The sequence below is a fragment of the Paroedura picta genome, chromosome 2, assembly GCF_049243985.1.
Source record: "Paroedura picta isolate Pp20150507F chromosome 2, Ppicta_v3.0, whole genome shotgun sequence".
Lineage (NCBI taxonomy): Eukaryota > Metazoa > Chordata > Lepidosauria > Squamata > Gekkonidae > Paroedura > Paroedura picta.
The window spans coordinates 90,445,036-90,472,757 of NC_135370.1; the positions used below are offsets into that span (position 1 = coordinate 90,445,036).

A 27,722-nucleotide genomic window follows, 5' to 3' on the forward strand; every position below is an offset into this window, starting at 1 on the left:
CCTCACCCCACCCCCAGCACATCTGGGAGAAATACTAGGGGTGCCTGTCTTATCAGACTGAACATAGATGTTCTTCTCTAATGACTTCATATAGGATGAATCCTAGCAAGCATCCTAGTCAGGATGGCTCTGCCCTAAATAGCACAAGGTGCAGATAGGAGTGGTGAGTGGGTGTTCTTCAGAACAATGTACTGCTGTGGAACTCTTCAGCCATTTGTTTTGGGAACATCTCAGCACGGAGTGAAACTTCTGGCCATTCAGTAGTGCACTAGACAGGAAAAACTGCTTTAGAAAAGTATTCCTCTGCAGACCCAAAAGACAGTATACTCCTCAACTTCAGATAAGCTGACTTAATTAACTTGGATCCGGAGAGGACCCAGGATCAATAGCTAAATTAAAGTTACAGAGAAGGTGCTCCAGTAGCTGAACCTCAGTCTGGAGTGAATGAGAGACAAACAAGTGAGCATTTGTATATTCTATGTAGAAATGGCTGTACATTTGAAAACCACCTATTAATAACACCAAGAGCAAGATAAATAATAGGACAGGAACCAAGTGTACAACATCAAGCTGGTTTTAAAACTGGTTAGGTAGCAATCTTGAGAGGGACTTGTCTCCTGAAGCAGGAGAACTAATTCTGCACATGGTCACAGCATAATGTCATGGTGCAGTGGATTGTACCAGATATCTCTGGTGCTAAAGTTTGATCTCCTACTTAGTCTCATCTCATATCTTACATTTCCAATGGCTTCAGTGGGATTTTCAGCATAGTAGAAAACAGAGGTGAATTAGTTCAGCATTGAATTCATAGACTTTTTCTAACAAATATAGAAGAGAAAATTGATCAGCTCAACTAGTTTCAGGCTCTTCTCCAAAAGATTAGCAGCTCCAAAATGGAACTAATAATACTGATTCTCCTGCTTCATTTGGCCATTGTAAAGACTAATTGTTTCAATAAGTACCCTACACAATGCTTTGAAAATGTATGTATAACTAACAAACAGCTGTGTTATTTCTCTAAAGTCCACCGTTTGCTAGACAGATAAATAAATTAGCAGTTTCTTATTCCAGAGAACAGAAGTAATCAGGAAGATTTCCTCTAAGGGCAATGGAATCTACAAAACAGTAGTTGTGGCTCTACAGTAATTTCTAGTTCTCATTTCTTTAACTAGGACTTCTACAGGATTTTTCCTACAGCATTTCTAAATCCAATACTCTCAGTTGATTGAGAATTACAGCACATTATCCTAGTGATAATCCAAAATTACCACAGTGTGGTTCATTTATAATTATTTGACAGACAAATAGGGCTGCCAGCCTCTAGGTAGGACTTCTGAAAGCTCCTTTCCAGACAACAAAGACAATGAAGGTTTTGGGGGGGGTAGATTTTATGGCATTGTACCCCACTGAGATCCTTGTCCTTATCAGCTCCATACCCCTAAGTCTCAAGGTGTTTCCCAATCTGGATCTTGCAACCCTACAGGCAAATGTCATTCTTTTTCTTCACAAAGGCTATGGAATTTTAAAGTCTCTGTGCTGCTCTTCATCCTGGCAATCCAAGTAAGAGGTTGATATATAGTCTTTGAGGAAACCGCAGCCAAGTCAGTTATACTATTGCACAACAGACACATAAAAACATTTAAAAACTCTCGTCATAAGCACCACTGAATATTGATGCAGTTTAGAGTAGGAAGTGACACCAGAAGCACTATAACTAGAAAGAATAAAACAACAGACATCTCTCTCATCCCTATCAGCAATGAGGATCAGTTTCCTCTGGTCACAGCAGCTAGTACCCTTCCATTTAGCTGAACAAAGTTCAATGTTGTCAAAAGTAGTCAGGATTGTCATTTGCTTATTTTATCTATTTTGTTTATTATTAAAATAGTTATACTCCTCCTTTCTCGAGTGTTCCAAAGCAGCTTACAGTTCCAAATTAAAAAACAAGCATAATAAAATCCTAGACCAGCCCCTAAGAAAACCCTTGCAGCTCAAACCCCATTAAAAACCCTAGCATATAAAACACTCTTATAGCATTTCTAAAAATATCTAAGCATGCTGATTCTCTCACCTGCTCATTTCACAAGGTGCAAACTACTGCTGAAAAGGATATGGCTCAGGTAGGTGCCAAATGCATATCACAAAATATCACAACCGACTAAGATGAGAGTTCCCTGGTTGCCACCTCTTGGTTGTCCCCCTGCTTAAGGTAGATGCCAAGTGGACTACCTTAACCAGCAGAGCAACCAAAAAGTAGCAACTAGAGGACCTCAATTTTAATCTAGTTTATGATTTGTGAACATTTTGCCTTTAAATCATTTTGCTGTTCATTACTTATCATAATTTGCAAGCTGTGAAATCTCAAATACATTTTTAAAAGAACAAAAATGCAATATACTCATACAAAGCAAGTCTGAATATATGAACACAGGGAGCTTCCCGAATCAAGACATGGACTCTTCTTAGTTCATTTCTCACTGGCTGGTATGAATCTTGGTTCTCATGCAAAGAAAGGTCCTGATGATCGGAGGCATGCAGATATGTTTGGTGACAGCCCAGTATATGCACATATCATCCTGAAAACACCCAAACATCCACTGACTACAGCCAAACTCTATGCTACAGCTACATCTGTTCCAATCTCTCTGGGTGAGATTCACACTTGCAGGATCTACAACAGACGTTTTTGGAATTACAACACCCATCTGATGTAGTAAATAAACAAATCAACAAAGTCAAAACAATGCCACTGTCCAAAAATAGAAGACACCATGGATCAGCCCAGGAGTGCTTCAAACACAAAAACAAAAAACAATATAACACGTTTCAGAGACAAATCTGTTTTAAGTATATCTGGCTTGACTTCAAAACCAATTAGGACCATAACATTAACTTCTCATAGTTGATATGGATCTTCTTCCTGTTGAATTTTCTCATGAAGGTACTACAATGACCCAAGGAATCTCTAAGGGAAAATTATACATTTTAAGATAATTTTTCATGCCCTCTTGCCCATTCACAGTAATATAACAGCTTTATTGTTTTAACTGTCAAGAACTGAACTACCTTGGGTGTTATTTAAAACAAATATATAAAATATTTGTAAATATTTTTATTGTGCTTTTTATTGTGTTTTATCAAGTTTAAGTTGATTGGGGGATGTTTGGAAATAAGCATGTGATCCAAGCACAAATCATGAGATCTTGTTTAAAAAATCATAACATCTTGTTTTGTTTTTTAAATCCCAATTCCTGTTTGATGAACCTGAAGGAGGAGTTTTTTCCTGAGCAACTTATCTCTGCAGTTCTTGGCTTGGATTTTCAGCTGTTTGCTCAATCAAATGCCTTCCTCTGACTCATAGCAATCAGTTAGCTTAGTAAGTTCATTTATGACCATTTACAGCACGGCTAACATAGTCAGAACTGTAACTAACCCACAATAATATGTCCAATGACAAAATGATAGTTTATATCTTATTAAAAGCCATATGACCCAACCAAAAGAACCCCACAAAATCACTGTAGATTCAGTTTTATGTTGTTGCCTGCCAGCATTTAAGTCCTTAAACAGAGAAAAACTAGAAACTCTTCTTCACTATCAGTTAGGAAAGCAGTCAGAGAGAATGAATTTTTTAAAGTGGGAAACAACCACTATTCTGGTATCTTGCTGTCTGCTTTTTACTTTTTCTTGAGGTAGTGCAAAAGATAACCTTACTGATACAGGGTTTATTAGATGTTCCCATGAAAAAGGCTCTTCCCAATTTTCCCACTAATCACAGTAATATGTTATATCTTCAGAAGCCAACATTTTTCATCCCTTTAAGCTGCCATTTTAAACTTCTAAGCCCATTTTCAATGAACTGAAATGGCTGTGTCTACAAGTTAATGTTGCAGCAAGCCACTATCAGACAAGTGCTCTGTAGCTCTTTTTTTTTTTGCAGTGCTCACTCACAAACAAAACACATTAGACTTTGTAGCAGGAAAATAATAATAATTAATAAATCACTTATCAAACTTTTGGCAGCACTTACCTGGTCAGGTGCAAAACAATAATCAGATGATTGTCCAAACTGTAAATAGTTCTACTCTGCCAAGAGTGAGGAACAAGGTAGGCATGCCAGAAACTAGGCAAAAGCTCCACTTCAGGAAATGAGTTTAAAGTATTTGGTATCTTGGCAAATGCTGAGATTATTGGTAAGAAGAAGTCAGTGGTAGGAAACCATCAAATCTTATTATTTTCTGTGTAAATACTAGCAGTGAAATTTTGGCTACCACATACTGCACCTTTGCTTTCCACTAGAGTCTACATTTTGAAAGATAATATTAATTGGAAAATGGGAGTCAGGAGTGAGAAAGAAAAGAAGATTCAGAATTGTTTTAAAGCATCATGTCTGGATATTTAATGTGAGAATATAAAACCCACTAAACTGAATGGAAGGTACAATAGTAGGAAAACAACTTCCACAGAAGGCCAAATTGACAATAAAGAATCAAAATACCTGCTATCAGCTCTCGATTGAAATGGCAATTTATCCAATTAATTGACTTCTGCTGCCATTTCAGTCAAGTCAAAAAGCATCCTACAAATGGCATGGACAATTACCTATTGGCTGGGATCCTCACTCACACACACACACACAATTCCTGAGTAGGAATTGCTTTGGGATGCAACTGGCATAATATTGTTTTGCAACTATCCTTGGGAAGTGGGCTTTGAGACAGGAAAGGGGAGCCAAACAGAATACTGTTCAGCCATTATTCTACTGATACAGTTATTAAAATGGCATGCTAACACATAGTTAGTACTGAGATATGGAAACTGTTATAGTTGTGTTGTTGTTTTTAACTGAACTGCCCAAGAGCTTCCAAGTTCTGCCTGCCTCAAACCCTAATGCTAAAGGTGTTGTCCTGTCTCAGTCCCTAACATTCCTGGCTTAACCAAGGAGCCACTCTTTAAACCAAAAGAGGGCAACTAATCATTAATTGCTTCACTGGGATCCATAAAAATTAATGGATTGCTTATGCAGTCAGATAAGCCTAGTTTCTGCACCACCCCCATGTTATCGAATAGGAATAGTGTGCTTTTTAAAACTACCAGCTTCACGCTACATATGGATTAACCTGACAACATTTTGATAGGAGATGCCAACTACATAACCTAAATACCACTTAGCTATGGCCCATCTCAAAGGTGAATACAACCCACAATTCAGAAATCTCCATGGTCAACAAATGTGGTCTAAGAATTCTATGCTAAGCACAGATGGGACCAATGCAGATTGGGACAGCACTACAGGATGCTGCTAGTGACCCAACTAGGGAAACTATGAAGCCCCAACCTGTACTCATTAAGTTTCCCCAAAAGGGTAAATAGAAGGTTTGGAAGGCTGGGGAGTGTTAAAGCTCTCTCCTCACATCACAGTACTGATCAGAATCACAGTCAGGCATGCCAGACAAGCACAGAATTCTCAGGCCGCACGTGTCAAACCCCCCCCCCCCGACACACCCATGAAAGGTATAATGTGTAATAAGGCCCTAACAGGGAGGAATTTTCCTTCCCTGTTACCTGAGTTCCTTTTAACTGGATGGGGGGTGGGGAGTAGATTTCCAATTGCATATGGAAGTGGTAGTAGGTCAGCATTCTTGAAAATTAGCTTCTGGGCTGCAGTAATGATACTGATTGCTTGTTTTAATACTATCCTGTCCTTTTTTAGTGTTAGTTTGTTATCACATGCTACTATTAAGGTGATATCTGTTGGCTATTGTACCGAGGATAAGCCCAGCATTAAGATTATTCTGATGTTATTTTTAAGAATCCACCACTCTTACCCACTACACCACTGAATTATGTTTGATGACACAGCGCAGCAGCCATGCGGCAAAGGTGAGCCCAAATTCTTTAGAGTTGCTGCATAGTGAAAATGCCAGGATCAGCTGCACTGATAAAGAGACAGGGAGTACCAGAGAGGAGAAGGGAGAAAGCAAAAACCCTTCTGTCTCCCACCTTTCACATTGTCTCCCACCTTTCACATTTGACTTGCACAAAAGAAAAGATGCAAAAAGGCTTAGAGACATTGTCAGACTACACAACACGGCTTATCATGTATAAGTGTGAAGTCAGAACTGAAATAAGAGTAACTTGGCAGAGATCCTGAAGGAATTTGTCTCATAAAAGGAAAACCTATTCTGTTTGCCTGGTCTTATTATTAATTCCAGAAACCTTTTCACATCATACTTCAGGGATCTGGTGCATCACCAAGCAGCTTTTTCCACCTAAGTGATTCACACATGGCTGATAAGATGCTAAAAGTCTCCTTTCTGACCATATCCCACTTCCTCCCCTGAGATTAAGAACAAAGCAAAGTAACCAGACAGGAAACAAGGTTCAGGGTAGCCAACCAGGCAATTTCGTTGATTTTCTTCTGCCTAACTGTCCACAGTGACTAACAGGCTCCAGCTCCAAGCAGTTTCTAATCTCTAGTGTATGAAATATGTAAACTGTTTGTCATGTTTCCTCAGTGCCCAGAGGAGTAGCATCATATTTGGACAGAATAAAGCAAACCAACTCCATGCATGATAGTGCAGCCATGAATCACTGTTCCTTCTTCGTGATTTCTAAAGGTATCAAACAAGCAAGGCTATAATTTTATAATGGCAGTGAAGGTGCACATGTTACATGGCTGTTAGCATTAACTTTGAAATAACATAGATGTTACAAGGTAAGACATGTACAGACAGGAAATTTTTGTTTCCCATGAGTAGGAAGGGACATGTATGCAATTTTTGAAAAGATGGTCCTTCACTTTCAGCTACTGTGTTATCTCTCAGCTAATACAAAACTCATTATTATTAAAATGATTAAAAGAAAATCCCCTGGAACCCAGTACATGATTGCACAAGAGCATTTGTACCTACCCACAATCTGGATTGCACCCCCTTCCTACAAGGGGCAAACACAGATCATATGAATCACAGTACAGTGAAAATTTTAGTCCATTCATGGTGGTTACACACAATAATTCTGCCCTTGGGAATAGTTTGACATGTTCAGTCTTTTAAAATTAAGACTGCTGAACATAAATTTGACACTAATCTAACTTTATCCTAATTCATACATCCCACAGTAGAATGTATACATATTTCCAATACAGGTTTATCTGAAGCAATAAGATTATGCTACAAAACAGCTCACAGTGCAGGAATCAAGAAAACAGATGGAAAGAATCACTCTTGGGAGGACTGCCAGCAACTATGGCACAAATTCATAGAGATGCAAGACACCTGCAAAGGTTTCATCAGACTGTCAAAACGTGAGATTGAGATTACCGTTTATACTAACATAAATTGTGAGAAATCATCCATGCTGGCCTTGTCCTCTATCTGGGTGCTTGTTTTTGGAAGATTCTCTAATTTCAGAAAAGATAACAGGGCTGCAAAACATTCAGAGTCTCAGTGGAGTTATACCAGTTGCCACACCCTTTGCTGCATCTAACAACTCCAATAATAAAATAAAATGTAGTCTCAAGCAACAACCATTGTGTACGGCAGCTTTCAATCAAGTGCAAAATTTGTTTCCAAGTTACAAATTCCTCAGACTGAAAGAGTTCAGTGGCAATGTTGACACAAGTTCAGCTATGCAAACATGACACAAGTAATCTGAGGTTTCAGTATACAAAGAAAACTCTCTCTTGCCACAACAGCTAACGGAGTTTTAGTGTTTATTTGTTAGCAATTCTACTAATTAGAGTTATTCCAGTCTAAATCAGAGTAATAGGTATATACTGAAGTAACTCTGTGAGTAACCAACCCAGTATGGTAAAAAATCCTCTTATTTCCCCCTAAACCTCCAGATTAGCAAAATATCAAATGTGTTAGGCAGCTGGTATGAATGCAAACACACACACACACACCAAGGAGAATCAAGTCCACTAGAAAAAGAGGTTCAGATTTCAGGGGAAAAGCCCCATAGATAACCAGTTTCTGCTCCCTCTTTCATACTCTGCATTTGTATGTTTTGGGTACACAGTTCCTGGAAGAAAGGAAGTGGAAAATCTCATTGGGAGCAAAAATTAGGGATTCAGTGTTGCCAAACATTTCCACTTTAATTTCTAGCCCCATGAATGTAGTAGATGATAGTCTGAAAGGCTGTGGCAATATTTGTTCTAGAAAACTAATCAGACATGAAATAAAGAGCTTTCATATTGTTGGGCCAACATAAAAGAAATGTGTAGATTCCAACTGTCACTGATGTTGGACTAACAAAACACCCCCTCCCTTGTGTTTGAGTGTTCCTTGACTCTTGAGGTTACGATGTCTGAGTTTCTTTGGTTGGCTGCACAGTAAATCTAGAGTCCGCTGCCCAAAAAGAATTCTTGATCATTTTTTAAAACAGCAAATTGAGAAAATGAATTTTGCAGGAAACTGATCATTCTCAATTGTTTTGTATCAATGGCCTCCCTTTAGGTTTTCTATTTGTAGTGTGTCTGTACCTTTTGCTGTTTATCAATTTCCAAGTTACAACAAAGTTGGCTGCCAACTGCAGTATCCACCTATCTCCCCCAATTATTGACTCCACGATACTTTATACCATTAGTTACTCCCAAAGTGTCCCTTATCCACAGTGTTTTCAGACTGAAGGCAGTGTGTCCTGTACTTTTTAGCCTGCCGGTCAAGAACTGCCCTCCCAGCCCTGCTCTCTGTGCCCTGGGTCTTCAGAGATAGAGCAGGTGGCAACTAGAAATAAGGCTTTTTCTACACGTAGCACCTCGCCTTTGGAATGCCTTTCCCTTGGAGGTTGACCCAGCACCTACAATACTTTCCTTTAGGTGCCAGGCTTTTAACTAAGTGATTTTATCTTTTTTAGCTGTTTCATGGTCTGGCCTGAACCCAACTGTTTTATCAGTATCATTTTAAACAGTTTGTTTCATGCTGTTTTTATGTCCTGGCATGACCAGTTTTGAGTGGACTGTCACTTTCATTGATCAGTTTTATTGCCTTCTTGTAGCTGTGAACTGCCTCAAGCATGTTCCATACAAGCAAGCAAGCAAGCAAATGTAGCCCAGGAAAAGTGCACATATTGTTGGGTGGGAGGATTCAACTGATTTGATGGTGATATTCAACTGGCTCCGGATGAGGCTGCACATTCCTCCCTAAAGACTTAAGACTCACTGTTTGGGTGGACTTACAAATCTGAGTTCAGATCTGGATATCTAACTAATGGTGATGGTGATGAATATTTTTATTTAGGCTGATATCTAATAATATGTTGTTAAAATCATAGAAGAATCATAGAGTTGGAAGGAACCTCCAGGGTCATCTAGTCCAATCCCCTGCACAATTAAAGAACTCATAACTACCTGCCTACCCACAGTGACCCCAATTTCATGCTCAAGTCCATTAATACTGCACTCTCCCATACTGCACTTTGCCTGGGAACATCCTCAGTTTGGACTGAGACTGAGAAATGTGTTCTGGAATTCCTAGGTATGCATGGGGCTGATTCAAACTGGGATCACAGCATGCAGGGACATCATCATTTTCCTAACCTGAAACAGTCTGGAGAGGCACTGTTTTGCCCACCCTATAAGAACACAGTAAGCATCACAAGAGGGACACAAAAGTTTTCTGACACTGTTTCAGGTTGAAAAAATGGCATGGGAGAACATCTAAGGCCCCTTTCCCTAAACATCATGGTCCCAATCAGAACCGGGCCCTGGCATTGCCTTGAAAGCATGGGGTTGGGAGATACCCACAGGGGAAGTATAATGCACTCTTAGACTCTTAGGGTTTGGGATGCTAGGGACCTGGCAACCCCAGAGATACCCCAATTAATGTGCTACTAAACTGAGGTTTAATAGCTGACTACATACAATATGATCTCAATTGCAGTTAATCTAATATGGACCTTCTCCAATCTCAAGAATGATAGTGGAAAAACATTATTTTCAGTAGAGCTTCGAGGATAATAATGGGATGGGTTGGCATCGCTAGACTGAAAGGTTTGCACATGTGAAGCTGCCTTATACTGAATCAGAACAGTCACTCTCCAAGTCAGCCATTGCCTTGCAGGGGGATATTGACCACCTAATGAGGACACTGACAACCATAATTTTGGCATAAAATATTTGGCCACAGCCTTTATTCAACATTGAGCGTGGCAAGCATGGGAGGAGAATCATGCCATCTTGTGGTTACCCTACCACAAGGAAGCCCACCACAGCCTGCCCCTCAACGGGTTGCCTTGGCTATCCAGCCCCAAAACCCGGACATAATGGCAGGCTGAAACAGGGGGGGAGGCACCATGGAGTGACCCCTCTGGGCACCAGCCTCTGTTGGGTTCTCCTGCCCCCCGGAAATGCTAGCCTTCAATCAGGCTCTGCATCCACACAGCCCTTTAAAGGGCCCCCCAAATCTAGGGGAGGACAGCGCGCAAGCTTGGCCTCCCCAAAACTGATCCTTCCCATGCTCCACTTCCGCAGGCTGTGACAATTAATCAATAATATAACCCAACTTCTAACAAAAAGTCAAACAATTCATAAACAGGGAGGGAGGGTGGGTTTTGCGTCTTTGGGCGCCCTGAAGGGGGGAAAGAGGCCAAAGAATATCAGGCCATCCGTTTAACTGACGCCCAGTTCAGCCACACACCCTGTTGCCATGCCAACACACATACTGCTCAGAGAATGCCAGGGCTGGGCAATCTCTCCAACCAGCCAGGTCCCTGTCGGTGTTCCTCCCCCGCAGCAGCAATGGCCCCCTTAGATAAGTCTTGTGGGCTTTTTGCCTTGCAGGGGGATATTGACCACCTAATGAGGACACTGACAACCATAATTTTGGCATAAAATATTTGGCCACAGCCTTTATTCAACATTGAGCGTGGCAAGCATGGGAGGAGAATCATGCCATCTTGTGGTTACCCTACCACAAGGAAGCCCACCACAGCCTGCCCCTCAACGGGTTGCCTTGGCTATCCAGCCCCAAAACCCGGACATAATGGCAGGCTGAAACAGGGGGGGAGGCACCATGGAGTGACCCCTCTGGGCACCAGCCTCTGTTGGGTTCTCCTGCCCCCCGGAAATGCTAGCCTTCAATCAGGCTCTGCATCCACACAGCCCTTTAAAGGGCCCCCCAAATCTAGGGGAGGACAGCGCGCAAGCTTGGCCTCCCCAAAACTGATCCTTCCCATGCTCCACTTCCGCCACTGAGCCCGAATAGGTATATACCTCTTCGAGCTCCCGCCACCGCTCAATTTTGCAGCCAATTCAAAATAACATGTTGGATCCCATGGAGCCAGATGTCCATGCCCCACTCCAACAAGTGCACCCCAAGTGCACCCCATCACTCTTATAAAGGGCCCAGAACTGCAAATGCCATACCATGGGGCCCCCAATGAGTAATACACATCCCAATACAGCTAGATACCCAGGCTTTAGCTCCACCTGAGATCACAGAACTCTGCGCGACAGGTGAAAGGGTCATTCGCCACCAGGGACCATTCCTTGGTGATTGTCCACTGTGTCCAGTGGGGCTTCTTGTGAGACATAGCTTTTAGCAACATGGCATCCTAGCCACTCAGACCAGACCATAACTGTCCCTTGAAGTTACCAGGGCCCAACACCATTGCCCCTGCCAATGCTGGCAAAGTGTCATATGGCAATTACTGCAACAATGTTTCCTGGTGCTCAGCTCAACGTTCACAACTATAGCTAAGCCAACGTCCCATGATGGTCAGCCAATGCTTTGAGGAATACGGACTCCCACTGTCACGCTTGAACAGGAAGTCTGCCATCGCAGCAATGTCCAGGAAGGCAGCTGCATCCAAACAATGTCCGAGCCAGGTGATGCCTTCAGACCCCCAAGTGGATCACTTCCAGGTCTTATAGCATGCCATTCCATCTGCCGCATGGTGCCATTCTCTGTAACCAGCATCAGGCACCCCCGTTGACTGCCGCTCTGAAGGAAACCAAAAGGTTGTTACTGGAAAAGAGTTACATGAGCACCCTCGCCCCATGCTCACCCTGGGCCAGCCGCTCTCAGCCAATACCCCGCTCTGCATACTGCATATCCTGCAGGAGCCCTAGAGATGTTTCCCCTGAGCACCAAGTACCAGAACCCTATTGGGCTCTAGGCCCTACAGGTTGTGATCTGTGGGAAAACATTGTACTGCATGCCCTGGCAAAGCCCTTAGTACTGTGCCACCCAACCTGGGCAGACCTCCCTTGGCCAATGCCCTGCTCTGCATCTACTGCATACCTTGCCAAAGCCCTGCACATGTTCCTCTTGAGCACTGAAGCCCAGCCCACCTTTGGTTCCCTAAGTCCTACAGGTTGCAGTCCGTGGTGACATTGTGAACCACCACTAATGTACATACACCTTCTGATCCACGGATGTCATACCGGGGTAACCCCATATGCCAGCATATTGAGACCTGACTGGATCTGCTAGTAGCCCAGCCATGAAACATCCTCCTGAACCTGCAATATGCTTAGTCTACAATGCACAGGCAGATGGGGCCCATGCCACTTTCCCAGGTTGGAGTCTATGCAGTCCCAAGACAGCTCCCTGAACTCATGCTGGCCATGTGACACTTCTCCCTAAACCACTTGTTTGTCCCAGCCCCAGACATAATTTAAGCAACCTCCCTGAAGGACAAAATTGGTCTCTCTAGTCAAAAGAGGCCCCATCACTCCTAGAACTGGAATCTGAGCAACCCCAGGCCCCCACGCTATGTGGGGAGTTGGTGAGGACAGGTGACAGGTTTGCAGCCACCTCCTCCCACAAGGCTGGCCTGGTCAGACAGTATCTCATATATCTGCAGACCTGGGCTGCAACGCAAAGCTCAGATGATCAATGAGGCCATCCAAACAGATCAGATGCATAGAAGTGAAGAGGTATGAGGGATTGACCTGCAGAACTTAATATGTAGTCTGCCCCTGCTCCCTCCAGCTGGAAACAGCATTGGCATCACGTGATGGGGAGCCAAATAACGCTGGCATAAATATGAAGCTAGGGAATTCCTGAATGGGATGAAGAGGCACCTGCATCAGAGTGATCTACCAGTTGTTGACACACCTGCAGTCTATCATAACTGAGACTATATAACCAGATGAATGCTCCCTTAGAGCATTGTACCTTACTATGTGGGTGCCTTAACTTCATTTCCTTGGCCAAAGATCTCCACCGGCTTCTAGGGTGCAGCACCTTGCATACCTTGTGTGGTCCTAAGCAGCCACTTCCTGTGCCAAGCACATTCCAGCTCAAGCCCTGGGAAGCTCTTGGCATTGCTCGCCCATCCACACCAACAGCACTTCCATACTGGACCTGTAATGAGACACACACCCCTCCAAGCCAGGCTGGCCCATTAACTTCAAATAACCTTGGATTGGCCGCCCTGCAAAACAAGACCAGGTGATGACTCTGACACCATTTGCAGAAGGCGTGTCTTGCTTGAAGCCAACAGGTGATGTCCGGCCACTGCTGCAGGTTGACCCGGCCACCAGGGAGCCACCTCCCCTTTTGCAATGATATTCTCCCCTGGAGTAGCCTTTGGGTTGGTGCCCCCTGTAAACTGGCCCTTGTAGGGCCCATCATGCATCACAATGCCACTGGCTGAGGCCCACCAGTGGCATCCAATGATGCCCCAAGACCCAGAGTACATGGCACCCCCGTTCCCCCAATGCTGGCACCCACTGCCTGTCTGATGGGCATGTATTGCCTGGTGAAGACAACGGTGTAGCCCTGGCCAGTGGCCACCAGACACCAGTGGCCAGCTGAGGGCCACTGGGTGCTCCATTCCCCACCCATGGGGTGGGTGCCTTCCTACCCACCTGAGCCAGGGACCAGCAGCCAGGCCAGTGGACAGTGCTCACCATCTGCTGTCGAAGATGCCATTGTTCCCCATGGCTGTAAGTCCCCTCAGATTTCCCTGGAGACCTTCCGAGCTGGTGCACAGCAGCCTGCCTCAGCATGAGGCAAGGGGTTGGACTGGATGACCCCCAGAGTTCCCCGCCAACTCTGCGCTCCTGCAAACCAAGACCGTTGCCTGAAGCAGGGGGCTGGACTAGACAACCCTGAGAGGTACTTGCCAACTCCTCGCTCATACAAACCAAGACTGCTGTCAGAAGCATGGGGTTGGACTAGATGACCTTGAAAGGTACCTGCAGCTCTTTGCTCATACCAACCTTTATGCAAATAAAAGGTTACTGACTGACTGCTCATACAAACCGAGACTGCTACAGAAGCAGGGGGTTAGACTAAATGACCCTGGAGGTCCCTGCCAACTCTGCTTATGCGAACAGTGCCCATGGCGTACAGCATGGGGTTGGACTAGATGACCCAATGAGGTCTCTGCCAGCTACGTGCCCTTACAAAAACTGTAGTTGGTTGTAGCTCCACTGTTGGATCCCAACCTTCCCCCCCCTTTTTTTTTTTTTTGGAAGAGGGCTGATCACCACAAAAAGGCATTTTTGTAACCACTGGCTTGTCACGTCTCTTCTTCAAGTGGGCTCCACCTTAAGCCTCTCAGCAGTGCTCAAAGTATTGGCACATGCTTATATTGAATTCCCAACAGGTGCCCCACCCATCATTCCTATACATGGGCTTACATTTGTCTTGTTCTGTCCTCCTGACATATGGGCTCACTTTCATATTCTCGGTGTCATGGTCCTTTAAGTCCCACCTTGTCTGGGTGTTGTTTGAAGATCACTTGTGAGCCTAATCATTATGCACCATGGCCTCTGCATCCCCAAAAAGTGCTTTGGCCTCCAAAACATTTGATAAATTCTCCAAGTGCTAACTCCCTTCTGGGAGAGCATCAGCCACAAAGCGTAGAAAATCTGTTTACCCCCTTAACCAGTTAGTGAAGGAGTGATTGTTATATCCCACTGTAAAGTTGTTGTTTTTTTGTTTTTAAATCCCCTTTGAACCCTATTTTTGGGACATCTCTGTCTGGTCACAACCTGTTAAATATGTCAACATAATACCCATCATGGGCCCTCTTGATTTCCTAGTAAGGTGAGTACCAGGTGGGTTTTCCCCAGATGCATAACCCAAAGGGGATTTCGTGGACTAACCCATCCCCGCCTTATCTTTATAATAAATATGCAAAGAATGCAGCTGATTCATCATCCAGATCAGATACACAAAACCAAAGAATCCTGATGCCAATAGGTCCCATCCTGTTGGCCTTCAGAGAAAAGGACTCACCCGAGGTACCGGCAGCCTGCCAGGCCCTGGAGTACTTTCCTCCATACATTATACTCTTATGCCCAGTTGTCTCTTGTTGCTCTGTTCCTCCCTGTTGAACATTCCTGGAGGAGCTAGGAATACTAACCGCACCTACACTGGCCTGTCCCTGATGTGCTGCTATAGCAATTGCTGTAGGGTCAATGCCCATGTGTATAGTCTGCATACCTTGATGTGGAGCTGGCCAGCCCTGTCCATACCACCCAGTCATCGTAGGGCCAGGTTGCTGCCAGTTTCACCCAGGCATTGCCTCCTGGCCCATCCATGTCTGCAGTCCTACAGCATAACCTCAAGCTTGATAGTCAGCCAAGTGTTGGCCCACAGGCCCAGCAGACAAATCCTGATGGCCCCCTGGCCACAAAGGGGGTTGTTGGTATCCTGAACCCCATGGAGCCACAGGTGAGCAAGAAGAGAAACTGCCAATTCCACAGTGGTTAGACGCACGAGAACCTAAACCACCTCTGACGGGCTTGGTTGTGCAAATCCTCTTAGAGGAAAACCATGGATGTTCCCTTCCCCATGGCTGGTGGTCCAGATGATTCCTGCCACCAAGATGGGCCCACAGCAACCTGCCCCAGTCCTGCCCCAATTGTACAACTGCAGCCAGGATCTACCACACCCCCAAATGATGGGCCCGCATGTTGCAGAGTAAAAACACCCCCTGCACAATTGTTAGAAGGGGATGGGGGGCAGAAGCCTCACCTCTCCCACCTAGACCCCCCCTTCCTCTATCAAGGTGGATGATCCCACTGCCAGGCATCTTAATGCCCCCAGCATCCCATGAATTTCAGAGGAACCTGCTGCCGCTGCATCATGAAATGTGCCTGTCCCATCACTTGCTCCCAAGGCCCTGGAACAAGCAGCTGCCACCAGTACAGTACAGTTCATGGGCAGTTGGGGCTTCCCCCCACTGGCATCCTTTTTCGGTGCCATGGTCACTTGTTCCTCTCTCCCTCACCTTCCTTTTCTGAAGGGGCGAACGCTCCTGCCAAAACGGCCTGTGAGAGGCTTAGTTGTTTGTTAGTTTAAAAAACAAATAAACAAACAATGCCCTGCAGCATGTCTAGCATCCCTTTTCCCTCAAAAAGTAAAATGAAATAAAATTGCTGGGCTTCCCTGACATTGCGAGGCGGTTGGGCCAGGAAAAAGGCTCCTTCCACCAAGCGATGCGTCTTTGGGCGCCCTGAAGGGGGGAAAGAGGCCAAAGAATATCAGGCCATCCGTTTAACTGACGCCCAGTTCAGCCACACACCCTGTTGCCATGCCAACACACATACTGCTCAGAGAATGCCAGGGCTGGGCAATCTCTCCAACCAGCCAGGTCCCTGTCGGTGTTCCTCCCCCGCAGCAGCAATGGCCCCCTTAGATAAGTCTTGTGGGCTTTTTCTCATCCTATTAACTGCAGCAGCACATCTGAATTTTTTTTCAGGCTTCAGGGCATGCCAGAAATGAGGTCAGCTGACCACACCTCCCTGCCACATCGCCCAGAAATGACATGTCACTCAGAATTCAAACATACACACAACACAATGTTAAGAGTTAAGAGTCTATGAGACGGCGGTGAAGTCGGTAAAACACAAATTTTACTAAACTGAATTATTTAGGATAGTTCAATCTCTTACCACTCTGGAGGAAGGGCGCCAAACTAATAACGAACTGAACATCAGCTGTGAGGCATTTGCGAGTCATTTTGCAGACAAAATCTTGATACTCTGCCATGACATCCCTCCAACCTTAGACACAGAAAGCGAACTAGAGGCCCCTTGGCTGTCTTTGGCGAGAACACTGAGTAACTTCAGACAACTCATGCTGACAGAAGTGAACAAGATGCTAGGGTGGCAAAGCCAACCACATGCCCTCTAGACCCATTCCTATCATGGCTGCTAAAGACAACCAATATAAGAATAGTGCCCCCCCCCCCAGGAGATAATAAACCTCTCCCTCTCAACAGGAGAATTCCCGGAAGGGCTAAAAGAGGCACTGGTTTATCTGCTGCTCAAAAAAACATCCCTGGAACTGCAACAACCTATCAACTATCATCCCCTCTCGCACTTAGCATTTCTGGAGATGATACTTGAGAGGACTGTCGCGGTCCAACTGTCAACATTCTTGGAAGAAGCTTCAGTCTTAGACCCATCTCATTCAGGTTCCCGGCCTGGCTATGGGGTAGAGACAGAGCTAGTCCTGACAGATGACCTCAATCACCAGTTGTACCAGAGTGGGTTGGCACTGTTCCTGTTATTTGACGTCTCAGCAACATTCAACATAGTCGACCATGAGCTTCTAGCTCACCACCTCACTGATGCTGGGATCAGAGGGACTGCCCTTCAGTGGCTGATTTCCTTTCTTCGGGATCACAGACAGAGGGTAGCAATAGGAGAGAGCTCATCAAGCCATCACCAAGCCACATGATAGTCACCTCTAGACTGGACTTCTGCAACTTTCTCTACACAGGCCTCCCCTTAACCTTGATCTGGAAACTACAGCTGGTCCAGAATACAGCAGCCAGGGTCCTCACAGTAGCACCATGGTGGTCGCACAGTCAGTCCATCCTTTAACAACTGTGCTGGCTCTCAGTCGAATTCCAGATCAGGCTTAAGGTTCTGGAAATCACCTTTAAAAACCATTTGCAGTCTGGGCCCAGTATACTTTGAGGGATCTCCTTTCTGCCTACACCCCTCAAAGAGCCTTACTCTCTGCCACTTCCAACTGCCTGATGATCCCTGGCTCAAAGGAAGCTTGCTTGACCTCAACCAGGGCCACAGCTATCTCCATTCTGGCCTCCACCTGGTGGAATGAGCTTCTGGAGGAGATCAGAGCCCAAGCGGAGCTTGAACAGTTCCACAGGAACTGCAAAAGGGAGCTCCTCCACCAGGCATATGGTTGAGGTTGATCTGAACCGTCCCTCCCACGAAAACCACTGCTGACGCATCCAACCAACAAGGCCGTCAATATGTCATAGCTGAATGGATGTTCTCACCAAGTTGTTTTGTTCCATTATGTTGTTTTATTGTTATGATTGCATTGTTGCTGTTCAATCTACCATGTTATCTGTATTGTTTTTCCCCTGTTTTATGTAAACTGCCCTGAGCCTCAAGGGATGGTGGTATATAAATAAAATAAATAAATAAACACATCCTAGGGAAATCCAAACGCCCTCCTATCCAAGTCTCAAGGCTTACTGCAGCGTAATGCCTGGCCATGGGAGAGAGCAAGGCTGCAGAAGGCTCTTCTCCCCACCACCCAAGACCTAGAGCTCACAGAAGGCCCCTCTGCTACTCTGGGTTAAAACAAACAAACACACCAAAAAGACACCCCAACCCAAAGGAAGGACTCACCTTGCTCGACTCCAACCGCCTTCAACAATACAGGATGGCCAAATGGCAGGAGCCTCAGTCGGCAAAAGTCTGAATGGTCAGGGCCCTTCCCCAGCCACTCTAGAGCCCATCACTGGCCGCCTTGGAGGGGGTGGGTTGACCTTACCATATAAGGGAGGTATTTAAATATAATAACAACCTAACATGCTGCAGTGCACCTGGGGTGCACCAATGGCACATCAGTTAAGAATCCCTGGGGCCTTCTGCTTGCCACCCAGCCCCTTTGCTCATGACCTCTCCCCAGTTTTGACTCTACTGTGCAGAAAGATGCTACTGTGGGATTACCTTTCTCTGGTTTTATATGCTACCGTATGTATGTAATTTACTTTACTGCCATCTTTGTTGTACTTTGTATCAAGCAACATTTTCTTTTTGTTCTTTGGCAGATAGAACATGCTCAAAATAATCAAGCCTATCTTCTATTACTTTGTTTTGTGATTGTTTTTAGTGGAAATAGTTTTTCTACATATTGTACTGAAAAGAGAATTGAAACACTTCAATAAATAAATGTATTCATTTTATTTATACCACTTCTAATAGTTAAGGAGAAAGGAAGCCTAAGGAAGAAACCCAGCTAATTACATTTTCCTTGCTTTCTTTTTTTATCCTTTGTTTCTTTTTCCCCGATGTTACATTTTAGACATATAAATAAATTCTAGTACTGAGGTATATTAACAGTTTGTTCTCCCTGGGAAAGGAGTCATGTTTAAACAATATGGACTATGAATCTCCATCTTTTTAAACAATATGTAGGATGTTAAAGACAGGGACAATGGAATCTGGCTCTTGGACTCGAAATGCAAAAATCTTCCTAGTTATTTCAGCTGTCAATTAGCAGCATAGCTGAACTCTCACTTCCCCAGTACATTGTGCCTTTAAACTCTATTGAAATGACCAAGGCAGTGATTAATAGCAAACCCAAGACTGTTATGTCTCAGATCTGGTACAAACCTTTTCTTGGCCCCTAATTTTATTCTTAATGCTCCTACATTCTATTATTATATGTATGTATTTAAAAATTATATCACCTCTACTTTGACAAGGACCCAAGACAGGTTATAAAGTAAGATAATTCCATATCACAGTATCAACAAAACAAGATAAGCACTTCTGGATCATTGGGTTCATAGAACATATCAATCCCCCCCTCACCTCATACTTTCACAAAATCTGCAAATCTATTAAAACTGGGTTTGCTTGCCAAACTGGAAAAATCATGCCCTACAAAAGATCCTATTTGCCCTGTTTGCCAAAAGCAATTAGGTCTGATTAAGTCTACCTTTGGCTTGATTAGGAATCTTAATTGCTTGGTTGCTAGGTGAAAAGCTGACTTCTTCTGACATTCCATCACTCCCACTGGCAAATCACAAACTAACAAAACACACTTTAAAATAGCAACATGCTCTGCCTTGCTGGCTCCAACCTGTATTCAAAATTTGGCCTGAAATCTGAAAGCCATTTTCTCTGTTAACCTGGGTTTGCATTTCAACATCTTCCACTTTATTTTTGGGATGTGTCTTTATGGCACCATGACTTTAGGAGTAAAGGAACTTCTTTCCTAATAATCCATAGGATTAACTCATTCCTCATTCTTTACAATACATACAGCAATTTCATTTTAAATGCCAGGGTGTCTCACCATAACATTACAAGTAAACAGGCCTGCCTTCTTGGATACTAAGTCAAAGAAAATCACATTATTTGGTACAGCACACAAAACAAAAGAAAGTGGGAGCAGCATACAGTCATTACCATCATGTAAATATGTAAATAAATAAAAGACCAACTTGACTTTTGTTACAGAATGATGTCTTAACAACACACTTCTCATTTATTTGAACTCTCTGCATCTACTAGTTAGGGGTTTAAAATGCAGCATTTTACAAACTGTCCATGGCAATCGCCAGCCTGTTTATTGTCAAGGCATGCCAAGGAGCAAGACCTCAGAGGCATGGCTAGCCTGTTGCAAGTATGATGCTGCAGAATGTTCCTTTTCTTTTGTAAGGAAAGGGCATCATTCTCTTAAATTACAGATATCAAATACTGCCACGTGTTACTGCAGGACATGGTGCAACTAACAAAAGAGAGAGAGAGACAGAGATTCCCCCCCCCCCCCATCAATCACTGGGGCATTTATTGAATTCACCCAGGACTGAACACGGAGGGGAGAGGGGGCTGCTGCTCCACAGCTGGCTGGTTTCTCTTAATATAGCAGCGGCTGTCTTCAACGGGGTTTTTATGAACTGAAATGTCTTTTGTTACAAACAGCCTCGCTAAAGAGCGACAGCATTTCAAAATAAAGTCCCATCTGCGTTCCATTCAGTGGCGTGGATGAGGAATGCAGAAGGTAACGCTAAGCACCGCAGAACGCTCCGCTTGGGAGGGGGCGTCTCTCGCCCTTCGAAAGGGGCTTCCTGTGTATTGATCCTGAAGGTGCATTTCGACTTGCGGCCCGCGAGGGTTCTCTCGCTATCAAAGCACCGCAGCTCCAGAAAGATTCCCCCCAGCGACGCATCTCGGTGGCTCCGCAGCAAGCGTCAGGCCCCTCGCCCTCCCCGCCCTCTGGCGTCCCAAATGATTTCCTCAATGGAGAACAGGCTCCTCCGCCACCCAGTCGCCCTCCCCGCCGCCCCTTTCACACATGCACCCGCGCACGCATGTCGTTGTGCCAGCCGAAAAGATGTCTTCTCCTCCTTACCTCCCCAGCGCGCAGGCAGCGACAGCCCGAGATCCCCCCGGCCCCAATTCCTGCCGCCTCTCAGAAGAGCACGTTCCCCATCTGGCTGTGCGGCTCCTCCGCACCATCGTCAAAAGTTCCTGGGGAGGCAGCTCCCCGGCGCCTCAGTCATGATGTTCGCCGAGCTGCGGCCCCCCCTGCCTGCCTGCCTGCCTGCCTGCCTGCCTGCCCGCCCGTCCGCGGGAGAGCGAGAGCCTCGCTGGAGGAGGGGGGACAGGCACGCGCGAGCTCCTCCCCGCCGAGTGTCACTCGCTCCAAATCGCAGCCATGCGCTGCCCGCCCGGGAGCCTCTCCGCCGCCCCCGCCCGCGCCTCCGCGGCCGCTGCAGCCCCTAGGAAGCAGGACAGCTGCTCCAGAGAGCCTCTGCAGCAGGAAATGCCACCAGACTTCTCCAGCCACATCAGGCAATGAGAGAGCGAGAGCGAGAGAAGGAAAAGGAGGGAGTGGGCCGGCCATAAAATCCGGGCGGGATCATTGCAGACGGGATTGGATTTTTTTACCTCGAGCCGGCTGCCTGGCGGAACAGATTGCTAGAAAGGGGGGCTGACTGCGGAACTGAGTCCGGCCTGGCGCCGCTGCTGGTGCTGCCTCCCGACCGGGAAGCGATATTTTAACCAGCGCCACAGGAGCTTTCCTCTGCCTCACTGCCCTCCCCCAGAATTTGGGACTCTCTTTCGCTTTCAAATGTCTCCAAGCCCGCAGAGCAGAAACAGGCGAGGCAAGGACTTGCCACCCCCTACTGGTCGCCCGGTGTCCCCCAAAGGCTGGAAGGTTTAGTGAGAAACCAAAAATTGGGAGGCAGACAGAAAGATGGATACCGGAGACAGAAACGGCAGTCGCCCAAACCAGCAGTCTCGAATGGAGTTTTGAAAGCTCTGCTCTTGTTCAACAGAGTACAGCTCGTTATGAGCTGTACAGAGATCTATCCCGATTTATCTCAAAAAGAGATCTGAGCACCTTTCTCCCTTCACCATAATCAGGTGGAGCTGCCTAGGTCAGCAGGAACAGAGAGACACCCAAGTTCACTGACCCCTGATCTCCACAGGACTAATCTTGACACCCAACACTATGCCAGACTGACCTGTTTGTTTTAGAAGCCTTTTCAAATGGGGTAAATGTTAAATCCATGGGATCTCGAGGAAGCCAGGACACTAGGCGTTCAATCAGCTCTTTATTGGGACCCCAGCATGATGGTGTAAGAGTCAAAACTGGACCAAAACCCCACAACCAAACCCAATTTGCATACAAAAGCCACCCAATAGATCTTCCTGTCTATTGGTCAGTTTCACTTTAAACTAACTAGATCCAGCAGATTTTATCTAGCCCTGCATTGGTCAGTTAGGTTGCAGGGTTAAGATCCTGCCTGGACCTCAAGCTTGGTTCTCGGCAGTACTGCAGACAAAACATTGGCAATTTCCACACATCAGTAAAAATAGCGTTATGCCAGCTGAACGGTGTAGCGCTATATCATATCACCCCTCCTCACCTATTTGCTGACTCGCCTTTGTCTGCCTTCTTTTCACACTTCTCACCCTCCATATCTGCTACTGGAAATGGGAGAAGAGACCAACGTGCCTTATACTTGTCGCGCTTCCACCTGTCAATCAATCCAGGCAACCAATCCCTTTTCTCCATGTTTTAAAGGTCTTGCAATACCCACTAATTTTTAAAATCGTACTTCTCCATTTAAATGCCTATGCATATGTGCATAATGCAAAAAGCACAGATGCATGGTGCTTTTTGAACACCACGAGTCTTTTGATAGTTTTAAAAATTAATCTTATTCCTGATTTTTTTTGGGGGGTGGCAGGAATAGTAGGAAGGGGAGGAGCTCTAGGTGGCAAGTATACAGCTATGCTTCTCAATCATATTCTGCATGATTGTGCCACTTCTGGGGTTTCTCGAAGTTTCAGGAACGTTTCAGTGGTTTCTCAATGGTAAAAAAGTTGAGAGAGGCTGTAAAACCAGGAACAGCAAAAGGAATGGAGCCCAAGTGCTGCCATTGTCAAACACACTTCTCAACTACATCTTTCTCCTAATAATTCAGTGTGGTTGGCTATGCTAAGGGAGGCAGAAAGATGAAAGACAATCCCATGAATTTCATGACTCCAGATTGGAATGGAGGACTCCCTACACCTGGTTGAACACTTTTACTGCTAAACTGCACTGACTCTCTCCATACGCAGTTTGGTTCACTGAAGTCCAAGGCAGTATCTATAACATGGTTTCTTATGTGAGCTGGCTACACAAATTATCAACCCAATAAACCATTCCTTCATTTGCAGCAGGTAGCCATTACCAGAAATCAATACTGTATATACAGTATACAATCATGATTTATCAATGTTTTTAATTTTTAATACATGTACTTTATGGTAATAAATATATTTTTTTTAAACTTTCCTTGTAGCTCAACCTTTAGGTTTCTCACCAGAAATCAATACTGCCAATTCCTTTGTTGTTGACAGCATTAAAATAACCTTATAAATACACAGTCGCAGAATTACATTTTCTGGGAAGCTGTTTGAAAACTCTGTTTTCAAACTATGATTTGTCTCTATTCATTTGTGAATAGAATGACCACCTTTCCCCCCAGAGGTTCCTCCGCCTGTGCCCTTCACACCAATTTTGAGCTGCAGCCATTGGGGTCTCCCTACCATGAAATGCTTTGTCTGATGATTTCTCCAGAACAAGGAGCTGTAAAAGGTATGTTGGGGAAAAATGTTGGCAACCTTATTTACAAGTGATGAAGAGCAACTCCATGGTTTTGATTTCTTTTTCAGTCTGGTTCCCAGAAAAGGTAATCATACTTCTGGAAACTCAATTAATTTCCATGCACTATGTTGTTGTTGTTGTTATGTGCGAAGTCGTGTCCGACCCATCGCGACCCCATGGACAATGATCCTCCAGGCCTTCCTGTCCTCTACCATTCCCCGGAGTCCATTTAAGTTTGCACCTACTGCTTCAGTGACTCCATCCATCCACCTCATTCTCTGTCATCCCCTTCTTCTTTTGCCCTCGATCTCTCCCAGCATTAGGCTCTTCTCCAGGGAGTCCTTCCTTCTCATGAGGTGGCCAAAATATTTGAGTTTCATCTTCAGGATCTGGCCTTCTAAAGAGCAGTCAGGGCTGATCTCCTCTAGGACTGACTGGTTTGTTCGCCTTGCAGTCCAAGGGACTCGCAAGAGTCTTCTCCAGCACCAGAGTTCAAAAGCCTCAATTCTTTGACCCTCGGCCTTCCTTATGGTCCAACTTTCACAGCCATACATTGCAACTGGGAAGACCATAGCCTTGACTAAACGCACTTTTGTTGGCAGGGTGATGTCTCTGCTTTTTAGGATGCTGTCTAGATTTGCCATAGCTTTTCTCCCCAGGAGCAAGCGTCTTTTAATTTCTTTGCTGCAGTCCCCATCTGCAGTGATCTTGGAGCCCAGGAAAATAAAATCTGTCACTATCTCCATTTCTTCCCCTTCTATTTGCCAGGAATTGAGAGGGCCGGATGCCATGATCTTTGTTTTCTTGATGTTGAGTTTCAAGCCAACTTTGGCACTCTCCTCCTTCACCCGCATCAACAGGCTCTTTAGTTCCTCTTCACTTTCTGCCATTAGAGTGGTATCATCTGCATATCTGAGGTTGTTGATATTTCTCCCTGCAATCTTGATCCCATGCACTATGTATCATCTTATAAAAATAGCCACCTGCATAGCTCATATCTATATTGCCTGGATTGTTTTGCCACCTGTATCTTTAATTATAACTCTACAAAGGTTTAGGCAATGGGCACATTTTAAAAGATTCAAATTGACCTATTTTTATAAATGGATTACAATGTTCCCTCCTTCTTGGTTAACCCCCCCCCCAAAAAAAAAGACTACAGTGACTGCAGCAATATGCTCTAGACATTCTCCATTCTCTTATGATGAGACAAACATAAATGCCACCAAATCATGAAACTGAACTATGAGGCAAATGAATCTAAGAAGCACTCAGTGCAATTCTTGTATCAGCATTACTTACATGAAGGCACCTCTGCAAGCATTATACTCATAAAACAATGCATTGGTCTTAGAAAATTAAAATAAGTTGCAATAGGTGTCACACCTGTTCATGCACCAAGAAAAATAATGTCATCAAACAAATGTCTTGCAAATATAAAACTCCCTACAATGTCGTAATTAATTTAATGAAACATCATTTTCTTACCTTTAAGTGTTTTCGGATGAACTTATTAGCTAAGATACTTAAAGCCATAATTCAACAGCAGGATTTAGCAAAAAATATAGAAGTGTGCCTCTCCTTAGCTTACAAGCCAAATGAAATCCTATCTATCTTGTTGCTTTATTTTGCAGTCTAGAAAACAAAGGTACCATTAAATTGGTCTCCTAATTACCAAGTGGCCACAGCTCTCTGGTGTAGTTACTGGATGGAAGAAAACCCACAAACAACATTCACCGTTCCCAAAGAGACCAGCAATCCCCCGAGACAAGACAAAATCTGTTCTCCAAGGTGCTATAACATAGGCTTCATATAGTAAATTATACAAAATTTAATACTAAATCTAACATTTGAATTATCTGGCATATGACTCCATCAAAGCTGCCAGTCTCCAGTTGGAAAATAAACTATAGGATATGAAACTCGAACTCAAAAATAGTTGTGGTGCTTCTAGTTACAATCTTCTCTGTCTGAATGATTCTACAGTGTCTCATTAGAGGTATGTGTTTGTCAAAGGAAAATAGCTTCTGCTATATCAATTTGCCTAAATAGTATTTTCATTATTTTTTTAATTAATCCAAAATCTTAGTTTAGAGTAACATTTTATTTTAGGAGTCAAGAAATATAGCTCTCATTTGGCTTTGTTTAAATTAAGAAAACTGTTCAACGTAAAATTTTCAAGACAGAAGAAGCTAGCCATTAAATGAATCTTTTTTTAGATTTCACAAACAGTTCAAGGAAGGTGGAAAATTAAGCTGTGGAAGTCCCCTTGGGAACTTGTAAAAATAAAAGTGGTAATCAGCCCTGGAGGGATTTCCTATAGAAACTAAGAATCTATGCCTGCAGAATGCAGTTTTCATTGGGTAAGGTGCACAAAAGAGACCCAGTGTTTGCCTGCCGAAAGGCATTCTGAGCTGCAGAATACGGTATCCTGCAGCAAGTTCCAGTTCTGCCTTTTTGAAGATCTAAAGGGCACAGGAATAAGATACCTACTTAGACTGAAAAAGGCAGCGTTTACCACCCCCACCCCCCCACACAAACATTCTCAGAATTTGTCTTGTGGATACGACATATGTAATTGAAATATGGCAGGGGATGGCTGAAAAAGTCTATTTGCTCACCTATATCATCACTACTCCATCTCAGATATTTGGCCTACGTAGAAATCACAGTCCAATCCTCCCCCATCCCAAATGCATAAAATGCCAGAATAATTAAATGACAACAGTGACTCCAGGTGTCTGGTAGCATTTTCTGTCCTGGCCTAAACCTGGCAGAATGAGCTCCCGGAACACATCAGAGCCCTGTCAGAATTAGCACAGTTCCACAGGGCTTGAAAAACTGAGCTCTTCCGCCAAAGCTAAATAACATCTACCGTATTTGCTGGCGTATAAGACAACTGGGTGTATAAGACGACCCAACATTTCCACTCAAAATACAGTACTATGGGCCACTATGGGCAGCTATGTCTATCCCAAATGAAGTGCATCCGGCATATAGGACGACCCCCCCCCCACTTGGAGGCATGTTTTTCAGGGGGGGGGGAAGTAGTCTTATACGCCAGCAAATACTGTACCTATTCCATGGCCCCACCCATCCACCTATTAGTGGAAGAAGCTTCAGATTATTGCCAGACTCTTGCCTGCTCTGAGGGATGAAGTGCCACTGCTGTTTTCAACCTGTTTGTGTCAACAAAAATTTTAAATTAATTTTTAGCTTCAATTTTAAAGGTAAAAGGTAAAGGTATCCCCTGTGCAAGCATGTCTGACCCTTGGGGTGACGCCCCCTAGCGTTTTCATGGCAGACTCAATACGGGGTGGTTTGCCAGTGCCTTCCCCAGTCATTACCGTTTACCCCACAGCAAGCTGGGTACTCATTTTACTGACAGGGAACTCACTGAATGAAATCCTGTCCTGCAGTTTGTCCTACTGTGATGAATAAGAAGTAAATAGAAAGGGTGGCATGGTACACTTAAGATGTGCTGTATACACATCTTTTCCTTCCTAGCATTATGTGCCATGTTAAGTTGCAACCAAGGGTAGCTTAAATTACTAAATTCATCAAAGGAAGCCATGTTTTTCTTTTCCAATTTTAAATCTCTTGATCAGCACAAACTGATTCAAGTAAGAACTATACACATTGCCCTAAACTCCT

At 44.5% G+C, this 27,722-nt stretch overlaps 2 protein-coding genes across 4 annotated transcripts in view; both read right to left on the reverse strand.

Annotated features, from left to right (window-relative positions):
• The window catches only part of OSBPL5 (oxysterol binding protein like 5), a 212,596-nt gene that overhangs the window by 149,259 nt on the left and 35,615 nt on the right, over positions 1-27,722 (reverse strand). Inside the window, exon 1 of one of the 2 annotated variants that reach the window (XM_077321553.1) lies at positions 21,315-21,761. The exons of the other annotated variant lie outside the window; for it this stretch is intronic. The gene's annotated coding sequence lies outside the window, so the exon portion shown is untranslated. Of the gene's footprint in view, positions 1-21,314; positions 21,762-27,722 lie in introns of those variants that run through there. 2 annotated transcript variants of the gene reach the window in all.
• LOC143829933 (uncharacterized) lies at positions 10,064-17,138 on the reverse strand. 2 transcript variants are annotated; one of them, XM_077321551.1, is made up of 3 exons: positions 13,865-14,380; positions 13,206-13,386; positions 10,064-11,948 (listed from the first exon to the last, which is right to left on the reverse strand). In XM_077321551.1, the coding sequence occupies exons 1-3, from the start codon at positions 13,894-13,896 to the stop codon at positions 11,724-11,726; spliced, it is 438 nt and encodes a 145-aa protein (XP_077177666.1). In that variant the 5' UTR covers positions 13,897-14,380; the 3' UTR covers positions 10,064-11,723. The 2 variants fall into 2 exon arrangements, 1 of the variants encoding a protein (XP_077177666.1); XR_013228286.1 differs by lacking the exon at positions 13,206-13,386 and having other exon boundaries at positions 13,865-17,138.

Excerpts from the sequence above, each read along its gene's own strand:
- LOC143829933 (XM_077321551.1), bottom strand. The coding sequence starts at position 13,896 with ATGGGGAACAATGGCATCTTCGACAGCAGATG. Across the intron at positions 13,387-13,864 it reads GGCATCTTCGACAGCAGATG|GGCGGCCAATCCAAGGTTAT; the intron begins GTGAGCACTGTC and ends CTTGTTTTGCAG. Across the intron at positions 11,949-13,205 it reads GCTGCTTAGGACCACACAAG|AGCGGCAGTCAACGGGGGTG; the intron begins GTATGCAAGGTG and ends GGTTTCCTTCAG.